Source organism: Acanthochromis polyacanthus, chromosome 3, assembly GCF_021347895.1.
Source record: "Acanthochromis polyacanthus isolate Apoly-LR-REF ecotype Palm Island chromosome 3, KAUST_Apoly_ChrSc, whole genome shotgun sequence".
NCBI lineage: Eukaryota > Metazoa > Chordata > Actinopteri > Pomacentridae > Acanthochromis > Acanthochromis polyacanthus.
In genome coordinates this window covers 36,330,719-36,352,304 of record NC_067115.1, presented here as the reverse complement: position 1 = coordinate 36,352,304, position 21,586 = coordinate 36,330,719, and the positions used below count along the sequence as shown (strand labels likewise).

The window sequence follows — 21,586 nt, the reverse complement described above, 5'->3', positions numbered from 1 at the left end:
TTCCAGTTTACACAGCAACATGTGATTTTATTCATTTCTTCGATGTCATCATCAGAAAAAGAAACAGCGTCAGAGCGATCGGATGTGATCATTCGCTAAAAGTACTGATCAGTTTACTCGTTCTCATTGTACACATTTGAAATGACCAACAGTTAAAGCACCTATTTACCTTTGAAACAGAGCAGACATGTCGTTAGCATCACATCAGGAAAAAAAAAACATCAAACTGAGTCCAATCTTTCCTTTCCAGAGTACAAAACACCCCATTGGGGAATTGAAGACTCACTTTCTTTAGTACAGATTCAGCATTTGTATGTAATTAAATATAAAAAAGCAGAAAAAGATTCAATTTAAATAATATAAAGCCACAAACTGTGAATTGGGAGTTGAAACATGACCAGAGTTTGCAGACGGGTTTGCCCTTTCGGGTTTACAGGCCGTTAGTTCATAATGGTGTTTGGACTGTTGCCACGGCAACCAGCTCCTAATGAGGAAGTTATGGTGAAAAGGGCGAGCGAGTGTTCAAATTCCACAGCAGCTCTACCGCTGTAAGCCGCGGACGTGTAATGTAAAGGGCAGCCTTTGTGGTGTCCAGGGTTGTTAAAGGGGAGGCAGCAGGGGGCATTATGGGATACACAAAGGAGGAACCTATTGTACAAACTGAGGCCACAGTGGGAGAAAAAGCATCTCAGCGGCTGATGAAGTCGCAAAATGATCAGCCTTTTCCTTTTTAACGGGTCATTTTATAAACACAGATTGAAGTCGATGTAAACAACTAAACCTTACAGAGAGACTTTTTTGAACATAAATTTGTTTGTTTGTTTTTAGGTTTGAAGTCTATTTTGTAAAAATCTTTGTGAATATAACTGAACTGTAAATATAATTTATAAGATCTTGCACGGATCTTAGAGTCTGCTTATTAGCTTCTTCCAGAGCTTTCAATCCCGCTGAACTGCTGTATTCAAGAATGAAAATATAGTTGGATAAATTGCAGCAGATTCGTTAAAAAGTAGGCTGAAATGTAAAATAATTGATTAAAAAAATATATTTTTAAATATTTTTTATATCTGAGACAGTTTGAGTCAAAGTCAATGGAAACAACTCAACATTTTTTAAACAATGTTGGGGTGATAAATTTGTTTTTTTTTTCAGGTCTGAAGTTGCCATTTTTTGTTTACAAGGTTGATATGTTTTCAAAGAGTGAATTAATTTTAACAAGCTTTGTGATTATAATTTTACTGTAGACACACTTTAAAAGATTGTTCATGGATCTTAACCCTTTGAAGCACAACATGGGGCAAAAGTGACACAAATCCAATGGAAATTGAGTATCTCCTGACCCACGCTGTGCATCAAACAGTAAAATCAGTCTGCTTACTAGCTTCTTCCAGAGCCTTCAACACAAAAGTCGATTATTTCCTAGTGCTGAAATGTAATATAATTGATTGATATTATCTTTAAAAATTGATATCTGGGATAGTTTTCTTTTGAGACGCCTCAGGATGGACATTCTATCTGCTGTTTTCCAACACATAAAAGGCCTGAAAACATGGATTCTAAATGAACACGAGTTTTCTTTGAAAGTGAGCTCAGTTTGTGTTTTTCTTGGATGATTTCTGTAATAAAGCAAATTATCTGAGTGTCAAAATGAAGCAAAATTTTTGCTTATGTCCACCTGGATATGTGATCTAAAGAAGTGTGAGAACAGCTGTTGCATCAGCTGTTCTCACTCGGTGCTCGGTGATAGAGGAACTAAATTTAGGCCACACACAGCGACACTGAGCCTTTTGTTTCATCGGTTCATCAGCCTCATTTGCATTACAGAGAACAGGAAGACATCGGCAGCATGTCAACACCTCCCAGCCACCTGATGACGAAACATCTGTGCTCACACACACTTTACTCTGTCAGCCTTCATTCTTTTCTTTAATGCTATGTAAACATATGGATAGTCAGAAAATACTATGTCTTTACATTATGTACAAAGTGAATCACTAACCAGCGGAGTCACAATTTCTGCTCGATGTGATGGAATGTAGGAAAAGTTTCCTGTTAGAGTCCAGGAGTCTACTGGTGGAGGATCGGCTACATTAAGCTTTAAGGCAATGCAGTGATGCGAGTGTTGCAGCCATCAAGGCAATGGCACGATGCAGTTTGAAAGGCAAGTGGTGCAAAATCCGTGCCTCTTTATGCGTTACCATCAGAGTCACAGAGCTCAAGAATCTCTAATTCTGAAAAAAAAAAAAAAACTGCAAGTCCTCGAAAATTAGAGTTGTTTCGTACCTCTTACAGCCATTTTGAATGTTTTTTCCCTTAATCCTAAATAGCTCTTCAAATCAACTAAAATGGGAGATTCTCGGGAAATGACAAATGCTCTTTTTGTGCAAAAAAAGAAAAACACACGAATGTGGAAAAATATAACTATTACAAGGATTTTTCTGTTTTTTCATCACACATATTTGTTTGGACTAGTAAACTTTTTTCTTTTTTATTTACAGTAAATAGCTGGGATTTATTGCATTATTTGGAACAAAATGTTGTTTTTCAAGAAATACCATTGTCACTGAAAATAAATTTAAAGCTTTTTCGATACATCAGGTATTTTTGTCCAGACTGTCGCAGTGGTTTACACTTCTGCCAGCATAGCTTTTTTTTTTCTTCGTCCTATGAATTCTGCTTCACATCTTTCCTTCGTCTTGTGACGTTGACCATCAAAAGTAAAGGCAAAATGTTCAGAAAATGACATCAGATGTAATTTAAAATTGGCTTGATAGCTTCTATCTAATCCTGCTGAGAGATAAGAGAGAAACAACAAAACGCTAGAAAAAAATGTGCTCTTTTATCCTATTTTTGTGCCATACTAAATGAGAAGCAGCTCATCATTTCCAACTCCATGGATGAGAAACATAGTCAAAACTTGCCAAAGTGTCTAAAAATGAAAGTGACTTTGAGAATTCAACCACTACTCTTCAACCACTACTGGGAATTCATTTTCCAGAAATCTCGTTGACCAGCTCTGTACTCTTGAGACTCTAATGGCAACACAAGAGAGCAACAAACTGGAGCTCGGCTGAATTATGACCGTTTAGAACAGAACCTCGTCAATAAAGGCGCAGGCTTTGAGAAGATATGAGACAACAACCTTTACAGCAGAAAAATTAGATCAGACCATCAAAATAATCACATGACTAATATTTTCAGAGTTGTATCAGACGAGTTCAATGCTTCTCTTTCACAGCATTAGCGTTTATGTATTAGCCTAAATAGGAAACGTTTCCTACGTGCACGTCTACTCCAAGATATTATGGAGGAGTTCTAACACATTTACAAACTACTGACATACATAAACAAGGTACGAGGAGTACCACGGTTGGTATACACTGGTGTAATATCTGTGACTTTATATATTGCGGTAACATCAATATGCCAGGAATTTGTTAAAAAAAAAAAGTGACACTGCAGTTATTTTAAAACCGATCAGATTTCATCTACATCTTCGTCATGCAGAACCAAACGAACAATTCTACTTTTTCTGCTGGTACAAGGCCACTGCGATCTTTGTGAGGTATCAAAGCAAAGGAACCACGAAGCAAAAAACAAAGCGCCATTAGTCTACAGGAAGGAGCAGCAAAACTAAAGGACACCGTAACAGCAGCAAAGGTAAGGTACAACCCTGAATGAAACAGACACTGAAACTCGGTCTCCAATTGTCAGAGCTAATTAGCAGCATCAACAAAGTCAGTAGTGTTCGACATCAATATCATCACAGACACTTGCACATCCAGTACACAGACAGCTAAGCAGGCAAAAAAAAAAGCTTCTGTCTGAAAAGACCATTTTGCCATTTGTCAGTTTCATTAATGCCCCACCCCCTTAGAAAAAAAGGAAGTTGTGAACAGCTGATTTGTTTGTACAAACAAAACAAGAACATGTGGAGGAGTTCATTGCATCTTGTTCTTTTGCAATTATAAACCTGATACAGACTCGGCTACTGGATTAAACCTTACAAGGTGAGATAGCTTCATGTGTTCTTCAGATTCTTGTATTTTTGCATGAAATGGGAGGATAACTGCACTGTAGATGGACAAGAAGAGCAGAAAGACAGACAGACGAAACTTCAACTTGTCTTTCTGCAGTCAGTTTCCATCACATTTGGTTTCACTTCCAGCTCGGCTTCGTGCTTCTGCTGGACGTCACCAAGTCTCTGGGCTGCACAGACTTTTCAGAAAAGCTGCTAGTCTTACGGATGTCCTCTCGTGTTGCAGGTGGAGGTGGGGTCTCGCTGCGGTAGGTGCTGCGACTTGCTGCCTTCACGCTTTGCACCCGTCGCAGGTTCGTCCCCGGCGGCCGTTCCTCGCTGGCATGAATTGTGGGTGACACCCGAGTCTGCTTCACGGAGGCATGTCGGCCCAGAAGAGAAGGGCTTCGAGATGGAGTGGAGGGGACAGACGGCGGGCCCAGCTCCTTCTTGGTCCTGGACGTTGAAGCTACAGTGTTACGCGCAAAGCTGGGGACGTCGGAGGCGTTTTTTGCACTGAGCGTGTGCGAGCTGCTGTTCTCGGAGGAAGCTCCAGCCTGCATCTGAGTTTGGGCAAGAGCTCTCATGGTGGAGCGGCACATCTTCTCTTCGGGCGCCGGCTTGGGGATGTTCCTCAGGGGTTTGGCGCTCGGCTTGTGGATGGACGCTTTCCTCGGCATCGAGTCACGGGCCCATCTGGAAATACTACCTGTGAGGCTTCCTGCCCGCTGCTTTGACTCATCGGGAGGCAGACTGGAGTGTCGAGGAGGTCTGGTTGTCTTCTCGCTTCTTCCTCTGGCCGGGGTGCTCTGGTCACGGAGAGGCCGACGTGGATCTCCACCGTCCACTGAAGGCCTTTCTGTTCGCTTGCTGCTGCCCGTCCTGGTGAGCTTGCTGATGGGCACAACTTTCCGCATGCCCTGGCTCTCACTGCTGGTCAGCATTCGCACACCTCGACCGCCGCTGCTCTTTGTCGGTTTGTTGGCTTTGCTCTTAGTCTGCGCTGGTTTCCTGCTGTTCCTCTGAGCGTCTTTCTCTGCACCTTGTTTCCCCTCAGCTGTGTCACAGCTCTCCGTGTCCCACTCTTCTGTGGTGGCAGACGGAGTCACGGACGCCGTGTCCACGGATTTCAGCGCCAAGAGCTCACTGGTTGAAACGGACTGGTCGTTGGGTGACATGGACTCCAAATTTGAGGACAGAGAACTCGGATCTTGCTGCGTCTCCTGATCAGTTGTTCTCAAGTGAAGTCCGTCTTTTGCTGACGAGCTTTCAACCTCAGAGTAATCCAATGTGACCGAGCAGTCCGTTTCTGTACAGTCTAGTATGTAAAACACTGGCTTCTTATTGGATACTGAAGTGTCTAGCGGGAGGGGAGTGTCGCAGGTTGTTGATGAAACAGTGCTGAAGTCCTCTTCTTCTTTCTCAGGAGAGACTCCAGCCTGTGTGGGAGCACTGATTTTAACTTTATCATGTAGAAGGTTTTCCAGAATCTTGGGAGGCGACTGTCTTTCCTGTTCCAGATTTGTCACCACAACATCCCCCTGGTTGACAAAGTGCATGTGATTACTGTTGTTGTTTGGACTTGGCAGGTCAAAAGCTTGAGGCCCTTGGACTAACATATGCTTCTCCACACTGACATTCATGTGGCCGGTAATTGCTGGGTTGGGAAGATGGGCGGGCTTCTGAAAGACACAAAAGGGCCGAGGCAGAGCGCTGCCCTCCGACACAGAAGAGTAATTATTGTTGTTGTTGTATGGGTCCTCGTTATTATTGAGTCCAGAGGAGGAAAACCTGGCCAGTGGGCTGATAGGTTCAGTTTCTGCGTGCGGAGAGGTCACTTGTCTATCACAGCCCAGCTCTCGGTTGTCATTCTGCGCTAAAATCCAGGGAGTCGTCTTCCTCTGGAGAGCTCGGCCTGACCGAGGTAGGCTGTAAAACTTGGAATAGTCTGTGGGATTCCCAGAGCTCCCGAATAGCTCCAGATATCCCTGGAGCTCCCGATCTGCTATGGAGGTCATGGTGTGACGGTGGCGGCGGGCGCTGGCAGAGCGACCCAGTGGGCTGTGTGGACTCTGAGACCTCTGCTGGAAGAAGTCCAGGAGACCTTCCTTGGTGAGCATTTCCACGTCGTTTTCGCTGCTGCTCCGACCGAATCCGCCGCTCTGGTCAGCACCCGACCACGCAAAACGCTTTTCCTCCAGTTCTCGGAGACGACGCTGTCGGGCAGCTTCCTTCAGCTCGCGGTCCATGTTGTCCTGAGAGAAATGGAAAGGCGGGAATTTTACAGAGTTTTTAGTCAGACAAGAGGGCATCATTTCAAGCAGCTTTCTTCTTTTCCAAGATATGCATCCATAAAAGAAAATAACAAAAAGAACAAAACAAATGGCTCCCTCCAACCTACCAACAACAGTCCATCATAAAACCAAGAAACAGTCCACAAGCTTCCTCATACTCCCTTTGTTCATCTCTTAAAATATAGGTTATTTTTTCTCTAGTGGAAGGTTTGATGTGGTCTCTTTTATCCAATTTGTAATATTTGGTCTGTGAGCCTTCTTCCAGATCAGAACTATCCCCCCTTTTAGCATTTAGAAAGCTGAAGCTCATCAATATTTGTTCATTTTTAAGATGTTCTTTTGGATACAGACCAAGTAGAAACAATTTAGGATCCAACGAAATTCTTCTTACATGTAGCGATGACCTCTTCCAAAAATGTTTTAATCTTTCTGCAGAGTGTTCCTATAACCTCTGTACATTTAGTGCATGTATCTGATATATTTTATTGAACTGATTTAGCTCTGCAGGAGTTGCGTACGTTCGTATTAGCCAGTTATAATGACTCAGTCTGCATTTATTTACACTCCGCTGCTGAAATTTCCAGATCTTCAAGCATCTTTTTGACCTCAATATTCACCTATCTTAAAGGATATTTTAAAGTTATTTCAACACTGAATCATCATGATAATGTATTCACAAATAACAGTGTGCACAACCTCTTTTGCTACTGAAGCAGACCCTTTTATGTTGATGCAATCCTCTCCCCAATCCATTTCTCAGTTAGATACCTTGGTAAAAACAATTTAGCCAGTATTTACAACATGTAAAGGGACAGATCTGTTTCTTTGGAGTAGGGGTGGGATGGTGGTACTGTTACAGGAAGTTGATTTATTGTTTGTGCTCTCTTTAAAGAAACCAGAGTCTGTTGGCAAAGACAGTCATTTTAATTTCACAGAATACCAGAGTTGCTGGTCTTTGCTGCGGTTTCAACTTCCAAATTTATGTATTTAAATGTGTTACTTTGGATCTGAACAACATAACGTAAACAACTCAACTGAGTGAGGGCAGTGGACCACTTCTCTGTGAAGCAAAATTACGATTTTTGCCATTATAGTCTGGTAGCTCTTGGTAGCTTAAGTAAATCTGCACAGCATTAAACATCAGGAAAAAACACTTGATAAAAATATTTCAAACAAGTTTTAGGTTGAAATGCTGACTTAGTTTTTTCACACATTTTTAGGTGCTTTAAATAATTTATTGCAAACATTTTCATAGGGATCTGTAGTTTTCTGAAATGACTCAATAAATGTTTGCCATGATCTTTCTTCGTTACATATTGCTTTAAAAGGTCAAATATAAGCAGCAGAGATGGTAGCACAGTGCGTCTCAGAGCTTATTTGTAAACCATTATAAAAAAGCGAGGTAAAGACATTTAGATATTCTAAAGAAAGCACACACTTAAACTGAAATTGATTTATTCATTTGGGTCACTATTTCTCTAAATTGGCAGCTTGTTGTCATCTACTGCAGCTAAAACACTGGCTATTGATGTGTGCCTCATGCAACCTTCAAACAAACCAAACTACGCCACGATATGAAATGCTGAGACTTAAACTAATTCTCCCAAGTGTGTCTGATGTTGTTTGCTTTATTTTCCAAAAAGAGTTTGGCTAACCTCAACAAAATCACTACAGTCGTCTGCTTGTGGATTTTGCCTTTAGTGTTGTCAGATTTCAGCAGTGTTTCTGTCCCAGACAGGACAGATTGCCAAATCTACAAAACAGGATCAGAATCATAACAAGCCAGAGGCGTCTTTGCACTCACACCGACCTTAACGGCTTTCTTGAACTTAATGCAGAAGTCTTGAAAGATCCGGAAGCACTCATCCAGCTTGAAGGTGTCCTTATCTTCACAAAAGAAATCGATCAGAGCGTTGCCCTCTTTACGCAGATCCAGCCTGCGTCTCTTTAGGTCCTGCAGTGTCCGTGTTGAACTCTGAGACAGGACATCACACACATACATATATAATGGAGCCACTTTTTTATTATTGTGATCATCTACAGCGCTCAAGTCAGCAGCTTCTGCAATGTGCAGTGGCTCCGATCCAACTTTCTGTGTCTGTGTGTATAACGTATTACATAACTGCTGCTGCTGCTTCACCTGCAGAAAAGGCTCCAGCTGCTGCAGCAGCTCCTGGTCTCCTTGAACCTTCTCCTCCAGGGATTTGATTCGGACATACAAGGAGGAAAACTCCACCTCAATGTTTTCCACTGAGATTCTACAAGAAAACAGCAGAAAGATCAGGAAAACATAATATTTGTGCAGGATATTACATGCAATACAACAACACTGCTGACTGCAAATAGGCACAACACATGACAACATTTCTGCTGAATGCACTGTCAGACTGATGCTTTTACATTCTGCATCCTGATGGAGGAAGGAGGGGAGGAGGAGTCTTGGCTCTGTGCTGCAGGATCTGCACTGCCACCACACACAGCGATGACCTTGTGAAGCCGACGGAGCCTGACACTGTGCTGTGAACATGACTGTTAAAGTGCTGCGCTTAAGTTTGATGTCAGTTTGTAGTAATGAGGCTGGACTATCAGTGAAGACGTAACACCTCCACAATCAGGCTCCCATTTAAAATCTATCAGCATCTCAGGAAACACCAAGTCAGTAATTTTTTCAGTGAGTCATTATGGTCTGAATGACTAAACTAGGCCCTCTATTAAGTGTGCAGATGGCCGTTTTGGAAATTACTGCTCCATCTTCTGAGCCCTATGATGTCTCCTGTATTGCTGCTGATTGATAACTGATTAATAATTTGCCTGATACTTTCCTCAACTCCTGAACTCACTCTGTATCAGACTTAGAGTAACAAGGATGCTGTCATGCAATATTTTGTTACATTTAACGCACTGCTAGTATAATGCACAGAAAGAAGCTAATGTTTTAATATAAATATCACTATTCTGCAAATAGTACGTTAGGGTTCAAGTCCAATACAGATTATTTTTTCTACTTTTTTTCTAATTCAAATATCTGGCCCTTTAGCTTCTAAATGTTCAACTTATGTCACGAGCTAGTTGCTTGGCTAGTAGCACCCATTTCTGTGGCTGTGAACAAGGCAATAAAAGCACTGAACTGACTCAACGAAGCCATGATGTTGAAAAGTTCTCTAAGTGGGCTTCACTACACAGGCTGTCCCAAAAAAATGTATACACCTTTTAGCAGCTGATAACTAACCTCACACCACTAGACTTCTTTTTAATGGGGATACCTAAAAGACAAAGTCGACACAACGAGACCTGCAACAGTCACTGAATTGAGAGCAACCACTGAATGTGAATGCACACAAATACCAAGGGAATTGTTTCATGATGTGTGCTATTCCATCGCTTCACGTTGTCGGCAGTGTCTGGACCAGAACGGACATCAGTTTGAGAACAGGCGGTGACAAAACAATAAAATGATGTTTGTAAATTCTTTTACATGTTGAAAATTAAATGAATTATAATAAACACCTAGTTTATAATTATTTAAAGTGTGTATACATTTTTTGGGACACCCTGAATATGCAACAAAATGTGTAAAACCCCTTTCAGTTCAGGGGCCACAGAAAGGACCAGTAAAATCAGAGCAAAATAACTGATACACTACCACAACTCCACATGTTTCCCTTGGTTTTAGTGCAAAAAAAGTCCATTCTGATAATGTTAAAATTTAATCAACTATCTTTTTTTCAAAACATTGTGAACAACCTGAAACCTGTAATTTCAACAATATTATGCCCCAGTTTATTATTTACACACTACAGCTTACAGATCACAGAGTATCTACAAAGGCACAAAACATTTAGTAACAGGTATCTGGAACTGAACAATATAGTTTTTTACTTTATGATCGAAACAACTTGTCAAGATCTAGAAACTATTCTAAATTTACATTTATTTCCACATCTATGCAGTAATCCTGACCGCCTGAACTGACTCAAACTTAAGGAAGAAGGTTCAGTTATCCTCCTGCCTTGTAAATGAAGAAATTTATACATAAAAATCGTGGCAGTGCATGAACAACAGGGTTCCACCAAACCAAACTCTTTTGGACTGAAGCTGCTGGCTGACATATTACACAATGTTCAATGTCTTTAAACACTTACACGGTAAGTTTCTCTATATTCTTTAGGGTGCGAAAGTGGCTGATGCAATATTTTTACACTAAGTCAGCTTATTCACTGTTTAATTTGCATCTTTTTGACACTTTGCAAAGTCATCCACATGTGACACCCCTGATATGTGTTCACAGGAGCAGGTTTAAATAACTGTGGCCAACATCCTCCTCCGCTGATGTATTCCTGCAGTAGAGTTACGTGTCATCTGCGTATAGTTAGACTCTATTTTTAGAACTACAACATTTATCCTCTTACTCAACAACTCGTTCTCTCCGTTTACCTGGCTGCACTCTGGACATCCTGAAGTTTCTCTGGAAACTTGAGCAGCTTCTCATCTTTTTTCTTCGCCTCCTGAGTGTAGAGACACAGCAAAACAATTTACATCCGACTGTTTGGTGCTTTATGAGGTGAAGTGGCTTCATCACTGTGCCAAGCCGGTATTCTGTAGTCGGTTATGTAACTGCTTGGCTCTTTTCCGTTTCCTGTCACCATCTGCTGTCCACCTGCCCCCCCGTGATCTCTGGACACTGTTTCTCAAATGCATTCTCTCTAGCTGAAAAACAATCATCTCCTACACATTACTGAAATACTGACTAGACTATGCACAGAGGAAAATTTTACTGCTCAAAGTTTGCTCTTCTATAGCTGGGGAGGCAATGCTGCGATTCTTATTTTAGGCTTATTTTAGCTTAGATGTTGTCTGTTATGTTTCTCATACTTTTCTCCTAAAATTCACCAGGAGATACAGGTGAGAACAATTAGCAACAAGAGTCAAAGTTGAAATTTAAAAGAGATAATTCCACTAATGGATCCATGTTTTCTCAATGTGAGCTGCATATGTATACGTACATATACACACATAGTACATATGCATTAATGTGTATTGATATAGTTATTTGTATAAAATAGGTTTGACAAAACATTACGAAGATTTGTCAGTATAATTCATTACAGTGGTTGTATAATATTTGTATAAAATATAGCGCATATACAGCTCACGTGTCGCCTCGAATTATCGAAATATCTCCTTTAAATTTCAAGTTTGACTCCTGTTGCAAATTTTTCTCCGCCTTTCTCACCTATACCTCCTTGTAAAATTTAAGATATAGAAGAGCAAACTTTGAGCAGTAAGACTTTCCTCTGGGTTTGTTTAAAGCTTATTTATTTCAACACAGGTAAAGAAAAAAAAAAACTGTGTTCAAAACCAGAATCTTATATTACTATTCTTACATAAAAGTACATTCAGTAGAGGTTTAACTTAATGCAACTTATTAAGTAACTCAGTAACTGTATGAAGCTTTCAGCATTAAAAGCTGAAAAGGCAGAAACCACATCATTACATCAGTGTACTGGACTACATAAAATATATATCTTAATGGCGTTGTATAAGCAGAGCTTCACTAACCATGGCCACGAAATGCAGCAGGTTCATTCCTGGCTTGTTGGCTTTGGTGTCAGCCAGAGAGAGGAGCGACGACAGCTTGAATCCAACGGCGTTTCCTGCGTAGCCGCCCTGAGAACAGAGGGGAAAAATGAACTTCATCAGAAAAAAAACAGCAAGATGTTAAAGGATAAGGCTGCTGACATGTGATCATTCTTGCCTCATATAGCTCATTCCTCTGTAAAATATAAGGAAGAACAAGGTTGACTGTATGATATCTTCTATTTTTGCATATTCTTCACATATAAATGTCCCCAATCTTCCAAATAACATTTACATTTATTGAATATTAGACAGACAACCAACAAAACACAAAATGCAGTTTTTAAATGATGATTTACTGAAAACCTGTATCAACCCCATGAAAAAGTAATTGCCCCCCCTGAACATAATAACTGGTTGGTCTCTTGGCAGCAACAATTGCACTTATATGTTTGTTCCAGTTTGTGATCAGTCTTTTACATCATGGAGGAATTCTGATCCACTCTTCTCTGCAGAATAGTTTCAATTCAGTCACAATAGATGGTTTTACAGCATGAACTGTCCTTTTAAGGTCTTGTCACAGAATCTGAGTGAAGTTCAAGTCCAGACTTTGACCTGGCCAGAGCCTTAATTTAGTTCTCCAACAAGCCTGGCAGTAATCACAGGTGAGTGTGGATGGTGAAACTGAACCCAGCCGCTGACCGAATTTGATCATTTGGTAGATTGGTAGCTAAGGGGGGAATTACTTTTTATTAGCATAGGACAAGATGGGCTGGATAGCGGTTTTCCTTCAGTAAATGAAACTAGATTTTTTTTTGTCCTGCATTAAAATTACTTCAATGCCGTCGGTTCATCCCACAGCGCCAGTTCTGCTTACCAAAAGTGGCCCACTAGGCGGCTCGCATTCCACGCCCGGCTCCAAGCCAGCGAACCGGGCTTCTTACCCATTTAAAGTTTGAGAATAGGTTGAGATCGTTTCGGCCCCAAGACCTCTAATCATTCGCTTTACCAGATAAAACTGCGAGACTCTGAGCGCCAGCTATCCTGAGGGAAACTTCGGAGGGAACCAGCTACTAGATGGTTCGATTAGTCTTTCGCCCCTCTGAATGTGACAAATATGCAAAAATCTAAGATTTCTGTAGGGAGACAAATACGTTTCTCTTTAGTCTGTACAGGGATGAGTCGTATAGCTGACCAAAGACTGAAATACACTGCTCAAAAAAATTAAAGGAACACTTTGAAAATACATCATATTTCAATGTGGGGGAAAAACAAACTGGACATTAGCATTGATATGGACTGGATAATGTGTTAGGAATGAAAAGTGCCACATTGTTTGATGGGAATGAAGATTATCAACCCCCAGGAGGGCTAAATTCAAGACACCCCAAAATCAAAGTGAAAAACTGATGTGGCAGGCCAGTCCATCTTGCTGAAATTCCTTGGCAGCAACTCAAAATGGTATTCAGTAGTTTGTATGGCCTCCATGTGCTTGTATGCATGACTGACAATGCCGGGACAAGCTCTGAATGAGACGACAGATGGGGTCCTGGGGTATCTCCTCCCAGAACTGGACCAGGGCATCGCTGAGCTCCTGGACAGTCTGAGGAGCAACCTGATGGTGTAGGATGGAACAAAACATAATGTTCCAAAGGTGTTCTATTGGATTCAGGTCAGGTGAGCATGGGGGCCAGCTAATGGTATCAGTTCCTTCATCCTCCAGAAACTGCATGAGTTCTCTTACCACATAAGACTGGGCATTGTCCTGCACCAGAAGGAATCTAGGACCAGGGCACCAATGTAGGGTCTGACAATGGGTCAAAGGATTTCATCCTGATACCTAATGGCAGTCAGAATGCCATTGTCCAGCCTGTAGAGGTCTGTGCGTCCCTCCATGGATATGCCTCCCCACACTATCACTGACCCACCACCAAACCGGTCATGCTGAACAATGTTACAGGCAGCATAACGTTCTCCACGGCTTCTCCAGACCCTTTCATGCCTGTCACATGTGCTCAGGGTCAACTTGCTCTCATCTGTGAAAAGCACAGGGCACCAGTGGTGGACTTGCAAATTCCTGTGTTCTATGGCAAATGCCAGCCGAGCTCCACGGTGCCAGTCAGCGAGCACAGGGCCCACTAGAGGACGGTGGGCCCTCAGACCACTCTCATTACATCTCTTTCTGATTGTTTGATCAGAGATATTCACACCAGTGGTCTGCTGGAGGTCATTTTGTAGAGCTATTGCAGTGCTCATCCTGTTCCTCCTTGCACAAAGGAGCAGATACCTGTCCTGCTGATCGGTTAAGGACCTTCTACAGCCTTGTCAAGCTCTCCCAGACTAACTGTCTCCTGGAACCTCCTCCATGCGCTTGAGACTGTGCTGGGAGACACAGCAAACCTTCTGGCAATGGCACGCATTGATGTGCCATCCTGGAGGAGTTGGACTGTCTGTGGAACCTCTGTAGGGTCCAGGTATCGCCTCATGCTACCAGAAGTGACACTTACCCTAGCCAAATGCAAAACTAGTGAAAAACAGTCTGAAAATATTGGGAAGGAAAAAAATGTCAGTGGCCTTCACCTGTAAACTCATTCCTGTTTTGGGGGTTGTTTCATTGTTACCCCTCTAGTGCATCTGTTGTTAATTTTATGAACACCAAAGCAGCTGAAACTGACTAAAAAGCCCCTCAGTTACTTACTTGACCAGATCACTAACCCACATGTTTTACTAATTTGATGCAATATTTAGATTAAAAAGTGTTCCTTTAATTTTTTTGAGCAGTGTACAAGATTTGTCCAAAAAAACAAAAAACAAACTAGATATAATGTGCCAAGTGTTGAGCTTTAGAGGTGCTGGTAGGCAAATGTTGTTACCTTTGACCAGCCTTTCTTTATCCTAGGCTGCTGTTACCATCTCTAACAAACGGACCATTTATTTCTGTCTAAGTAATGGTGTCAAAGTACAGCTGTGTTAGGGAACTGCTTTGCATTTAACTGTAACAAAACAATGCACAGTGCTGTGGAAAAGTATTCACCCCCTGCAGAAATCTTTGATTTTTGCATATAGATGTTTCAGATCATCAAACTAATTTTAATCTAAGACAAAGATAACCCAAGAAAACACAAAACACAGTTTGTAGATGATGACTTCATACTCACATACGATTACTGCAAGGTTTGTTGAGCCTAAACATTCCTTTATGGCTCGTTCATTCTGGAAAACCATCTAATATGAGTGAATTAAAATTATTCTGCAGAGAAAAGAGGACCAGAATTCCTCTATGGTGACTGACTGATCACAAGCCGGAACAAACATTTAACTACAGTTGTTGCTGCCAAGGACCAGCCAATTATTTTTTCACATTGGTGATATTCAATAAATACAATTCTACAATTTTACAATTTCATTTAGCAGACGCATTTGTCCAAAGCGACGTACAACACAAGAAGGAAATCACCATTTAAAAACTGCATTTTGTGTTTTTTGTGTTATCTCTGTCTAAATATAGACGTTAGTTTGATGATCTGGAACATTTAAGTGTGAGACATATGCAAAACCAGAAGACATAAGGAAATACTTTTTCACAGCACTGTAGTTTGTCTAAATCAGCCAAATAAATTAAGTGGTGGGAAAAGTTTCCATAAATTACGTTTCACACTAGTAGTGGCCATTTCTCTGCCAAAAAACCCCCTAAATTTCTTTGGAAATTTTACTTTTTTGTACTTTTAAATACTATACTTACTTTGAATTAAAAGTGAAGACATATACAAAAAAAAAAAAAAACAATAATAAAACTATAAAATAACACCAGCTGTCTTGTTTAACTCCGAGTGATAATGATTGTGCAGTGAACTTTAACAGCTCTCACAGCGTTCATGATGTTTCCAGCCTGCAGCACCAGATGAAGAATGGCATGTAGCTCCTCACAGCCCATCAGCTCTACAGGAAGAAATCAATATAAACGCAGTTAGAGACTCCAGAGCAGATCGCAGTGACTCATTACACACCATTTCATTCTCACTTTCCACTACCAAACAGGAAATCTATCAGCAGCAGTAATGTGGACATTCCAGATTCATCACAAGTGAAAGGAAATTTCTTCTTATGTCTGACCATCTGGCCTTTTAGCACTGACTGTAAGGGTAAATGTTAAACACAGCTGAAAGTTTTAATTAAACTGTGTCATAAAAGTTCCATTTAATTGGCCCATGCGGTGCTTAGCTGATTGGCCTGCAATGCAGTGAAAAGGTCACGGTGCTGCAGAGGAGCATTTCCAATACAGTGTGACTCATCGAAAATGACACCGAGGCACAAAAAATAAGTTTTCTGGTCAACTCATAAACACTCAGAACATCCCTGCATTATGGATACGTCAACAGAAGGTAAATATATCAGTTATACTTGCGTCATTGAGAGCTACACAGTCAAAATGGGTCGATTTGGTAAAGTTTTCTCTATACAACTTTGATGTTGGCGAGACAATTTTACAACTTAAAATAAGTAAAAGATGTCTGCCGACTGAGAAAATGCTTTCAACAGTCTGTTTTTATGCAGATTTAGTGAGGAGAAAGAGTCAGACTTCCATTTATTTTGGGAATAGCAACATTTTGGATTAAAAAAAAACTACAATTCAACTTCAAATCAAACAGTTGTCCTCTAACCATAATGTCTGGTGATTGCAGGGATGATTTAAAAGGGAAACATTAATATAACATCATCATACAAAAACAAGTCAACAAGAGTTACTTCACCAAGACTTGTTCTGCTGGGGGATTAAATACTTATTTCACTTAATTAACTGGGAAATAATTTAGAACTGTTAGATCACGTGTTTTTCTGTATTTTTGGTCGATATTCTGTCTCTTACAGTGAAATTAACCTACTACTAAAACCAAAGACTGTTTTATTTGATTATTTATTTATTTATACAATTATACAACTTGAATTAATTAACAGATACTTGCCTGGTAGGAAAATGCTTACAAATTAAGCATTCAACAGTATGTTTTTTTTTGCAGATTTAGTGAGGAGAAAGAGTTAGAATTCAATTTATTTTGGAAATAGCAGCATTTTGGATAGCTGGTCAGCTGGAAGCATGGCTCTAGATTCTTAAGTCTTGTGTCAGTCTTGTGTATGGTTTCCGTGAACTTTAAGTAAAATTAAACAAAAATTTATGACATTTTTGTAGTTGTCTATAGTCAACAACATCAATCATAGCACTATTTGGAATTTAAAAAACAAAACAATACCAAACATGACACAGCCTTCTCTTTCCATCTCTCAGGTGACATGTTCCTACTTTTTGTTCAGCACCGCTAACAGCTCAGATTTCTGGGTCACCTGTCTGAGTGTGTGTGTGTGTGTGTGTGTGTGTGTGTGTGTGTGTGTGTGTGTGTGTGTGTGTGTGTGTGTGTGTGTGTGTGTGTGTGTGTGTGTGTGTGTGTGTGTGTGTGTGTGTGTGAAGTTATCACCTTTAGTGGCGACTCGGACGACATCGATCTCGTGTCCCATCACTGCACAACACGGGAAGAACTCTTCGTGGAGGACCATGGCCTCGATCCGAACCTCAAACCTGTCAGAGACGGAGCAGAAAGGGCTAAAATTTGATAACCAGTGGCTTAAAACGACTATTGACAAGTAAACAGGAGGCAGAGCCGGCACTTAACATGTCTTTATCTGAGTTGCAGTAAGCGAGGACACTAACATGTTTGCACCGTTATTTAAGTCAGTGGTTCTCAACCCTGTTCCTCAGGACCCCATGTCCTGCATGTTTTAGATGCTTCCCTGCTCCAACACACCTGATTCAAATGATCAGCTCGTCATCAGGCTTCTGCACAGGCTTGATGACGAGCTGATCATTTGAGTCAGGTGTGTTGGAGCAGGGAAGCATCTAAAACATGCAGGACATGGGGTCCTGAGGAACAGGGTTGAGAACCACTGATTTAAGTGATAGGATTCATTGCATCCTCTGAAATACCATTTTAATGTGCTATCATCTGGTGTTGTTGGAGAAAATAAGTGTTTTAGTGCTTTCTAAATATGAATATCAAACTATGAAAACTGGCTTTTAGTGACATGAAGTGAAAAAAATAGTTTTAATACTTGCAAATTTTACCATCTAAAGGAGGACACTTCAAAATCAAAAGCATTTTTTTTCTCACAGTAATAAATAAATACACTGATCAGGCAGAACATTATGACCACCTGCCTAATATTGTGTTGGTCCCCTTTTGCTGCCCAAACAGCCCTGACCTGTCAAGGCCTGGAATCCACTAGGCCCCTGAAGGTGTGCTGTGATATCTGGCATCAAGATGTCAGCAGCAGATCCTTTAAGTGCTGGAAGTTGCGAGGTGGGGCCTCCATGATTCGGACTAGCTTGTCCAGCACATCCCACAGATGCTCGACTGGATTGAGATCTGGGGAATTTAGAGGCCAAGTCAACACCTCAAACTGGTTGTTCTGCTCCTCAAACCATTCCTGAACCATTTTTGTTTGGTGGTGTGGTGCATTATCCTGCTGGAAGAGGTCACAGCCATCAAGGAATGCTGTTTCCATGAAAGAGTATACATGGTCTTAAACAATGCTTAGGTAGGTGGTATGTGTCAAAGTGACATCCATGTGGATGGCAGGACCCAAGGTTTTCCAGCAGAACCTTTGCCCAAAGCATCACACCGCTTCTGTCAGCTTGCCTTCTTCCCATAGTGCATCCTGGTGCCATGTATTTCCCAGGTAAGAGACGCGCCTGCACACAGTTATCCAAAAGAAAATGGGATTCATCAGACCAGGACACTGTTTTCCATTGCTCCATGTTCCAGTTCTGATGCTCATGTGCTCATTGTTGGTCTTTCAGCAATGTACAGGGGTCAGCATGGGCACCCTGACTGGTCTGCAGCTATAAGCCCATATGCAACAAACTGTTATGGTTTGTGTATTCTGACACCTTTCCATCAGAACCAACATTAACTTCTTCAGGAGTTTGAGCAGCAGTAGCTTATCTGTTGGACTGGAACACATAGGCCAGAATTCCTCCCCACATTCATCAATGAGCCTTGGTCACTTATGACCCTGTCACCAGTTCACCACTTGGACCACTTTTGATAGAAACTGATCACTGCAGACTGAGAACACCACACAGGAGCTGCAGTTTTGGAGACGCTCTGTCCAAGTCATCTACATATCACAATCTGGCCCTTGTCAAACTGGCTCAAATCCTTTCACTTGTCTATTGTTCCTGCTTCTGACATCAACTCTGAAGGCAAAATGTTCACTTGCTGTCTTACATATCCATCCCACTAACAGGTGCCATGATGAAGAGATAATCAGAGTTATTCACTTCACCTGTCAGTGATCACAATGTTGTGCCTGATCGGTGTATATAAGCAATACTCCTGCAAGACAAAATTCATTAAAACTCTGTCCTCAACATTTAACTGTATACCCACTGACTGTCAAACCTCTAACCTCATGTTTCTGAGTGACATTCATGACCATTGAAGTCAACTCACCGTGGCACCTGGATCAGCAGGTACATAAAGGAATCAACCAGCGTCAGCTTGTCTGGATCGCCTTTGAACGCCTGCAGCTTCTTGATCTGCGGAGACAATCAAAGAAGAGGAAGCTCAGTACTTTGATTCATATATCATTCAACAACATTATGCTATTCATGCTTTGTTAAACCGCCAGAGTTCGACAAACACAGACCTCCTCTACATCAGGCAGCAGCTTCAGCAGGTCTTTGAGCAGCTCTGCTCCGTAAATCTTCCCTTCTCCTCGTCGTATATCTTCAACAATGGAGCGGTTGGACCTGAAAGACGGACAGCTTGGTTCAATTAAGTTCAATGATAAATTGCACAGGTGCTCTCTTTTATTGGCTGCCCCCCTACACCAGACAAAAGCACTAAATCCAACTGTTCCTGGCAAAGTCGGGTGTCTGGTTTGGTCTAAGCAAACAGGCAAAATATAATAAAAGCTATAGCAACACAATAAAATATCCACTTTATACATACCATATCTTGAACTGCTTCTTTTGCTAAACTGTATATTGTTTATAATGTATTTGTACTCTGTAGAGTGACTATAAGGTTAAATCTAATCTCATATAATACATGTGTACAAAATACACAGGGAAATACAAATGCGATCCGCTGCAAAAAAACACAAACCAACAAAGGTTACTCCACTAAGTCTGGTCAGTTCATAAACATCCAGAATGAATTCCTCCCTCTGACTGGTGTCCTGCTGCTGCAGGTGTGATATGAAAGACAGCTGAGTAACCAAACCATTAGCAACCAAAAATTCACACAAAAAAAGTGCTTTGTCAGAGGCAAGGTTGAAGCAATTGAAGGCAAAAATATTAACCCCCAGCATCATCAATTAGCCTTGTAGACTTCCATGCTTTGGTGAATTCATTTGCCAAAATCTCTCCAAGAACGAGTCGACATCTATTCCAGGAGGTCACAATAGAACTCAGACAATATGCAGACCTCACTGGTCTCAGTTAAGGTCCGTCTTCCACAACAAGGAAGGCCCTGAGGTTGCAGGGATCAAACCACTACTGACCAAAAAGAACAGAAAGGCCTGTCTGGTATTTTCAAAAAAATAACTGGATGAGCTCCAAGACTTTTGGGATAACATTCTGTGGACTGATGAGTCAAAGATGAAACTTTTAGGAAGACATGGGTCTGTTACATCTGGTGTAAAGCTAATACTGCATTCCACAAGAAGAACATGATCCCAGCAGTGAAACATAGTGGTGGCAGTGTGATGGTTGGAGGACCTGGATGACTTGTCATCACTGATGGAGCCATGAATTCTGCTCTCTGTCAGAAAATCTTCCTGGAGAATATTCCCCATCAGTTCACGACCTAAAGCTCAACACTAATAGTTTATGCAGCAAGACAAAGAGCCAAAGCTGCCAAAAGACCAATCAGTTATTTGGTTCAGGGGGAAATTACTTTTTCACGGGGGTGATACAGGTTTCAATAAATCATCTTTTAAAAACTGCATTTTTTGTTTTGTGTTTTATGTTTGTCTAATATTAAATAAGTATAAACATTATTTTGATGATGGGAAACATTTAAGTGTCAGAAATATGAAAAAACAGAAGATTTCTGTATGGGGAGGCAAAAACCTTTTTACTCTTTATTGCCATGACACTGTATCTTGGCTCAAATTTATTGAGCTCTGCAAAGCAATGAAGTAAAAAACTGACTCCAAGAATCTATAAACCCTGTAAGAATTGTACTGTAGATACAGATGATACTGTATACTGAACTGAGGACTAAACCTTGTTAGTAGCAACAAAATGAAACGCGGCAAACAAACTAAACACTGTCTGCGATGAGGTCAATGCTCATACTCAGTCTTAACTCAGTACAGTATGGCTCGCAGGCAAATTCCATTAAAATACAGTGGGGAGCCATGCAAATGGAGCATCATGCAAACACAGGCCTCCCACACTTCTTCTGCACACCGCCCCAGACAATTTATGTAACACAGTCCAGTGGAACACACCTTGAGATTTCCTGAACCAATTAATTCTAAACAATGGAGCTCTACGAAAGCCTATTAGAAAAACTGACACAGATTCTGACCCTAATCTCCCTCAGTTTTAATGGATTTGACAGATTCTTCTCAGCAGGACCTAAAACACAGACTGAAACTGTTGGATCTCTCAGGCCACAGCACAAACAGCTTC

General features: G+C 41.1%; 1 protein-coding gene across 1 annotated transcript in view; it reads right to left on the bottom strand.

Annotated features, from left to right (window-relative positions):
- The window catches only part of fhdc1 (FH2 domain containing 1), a 46,848-nt gene continuing 25,262 nt past the window's right edge, over positions 1-21,586 (bottom strand). Inside the window, exons 4-12 of the mRNA XM_051945337.1 lie at positions 19,591-19,693; positions 19,395-19,480; positions 17,361-17,461; positions 15,758-15,828; positions 11,872-11,979; positions 10,747-10,817; positions 8,453-8,570; positions 8,123-8,287; positions 1-6,273 (exon numbers count right to left, since the gene is read on the bottom strand). Coding sequence (XP_051801297.1) covers positions 4,159-6,273; positions 8,123-8,287; positions 8,453-8,570; positions 10,747-10,817; positions 11,872-11,979; positions 15,758-15,828; positions 17,361-17,461; positions 19,395-19,480; positions 19,591-19,693 — 2,938 coding nt within the window. The 3' untranslated portion in view covers positions 1-4,158. The remainder of the gene's footprint in view (positions 6,274-8,122; positions 8,288-8,452; positions 8,571-10,746; positions 10,818-11,871; positions 11,980-15,757; positions 15,829-17,360; positions 17,462-19,394; positions 19,481-19,590; positions 19,694-21,586) is intronic.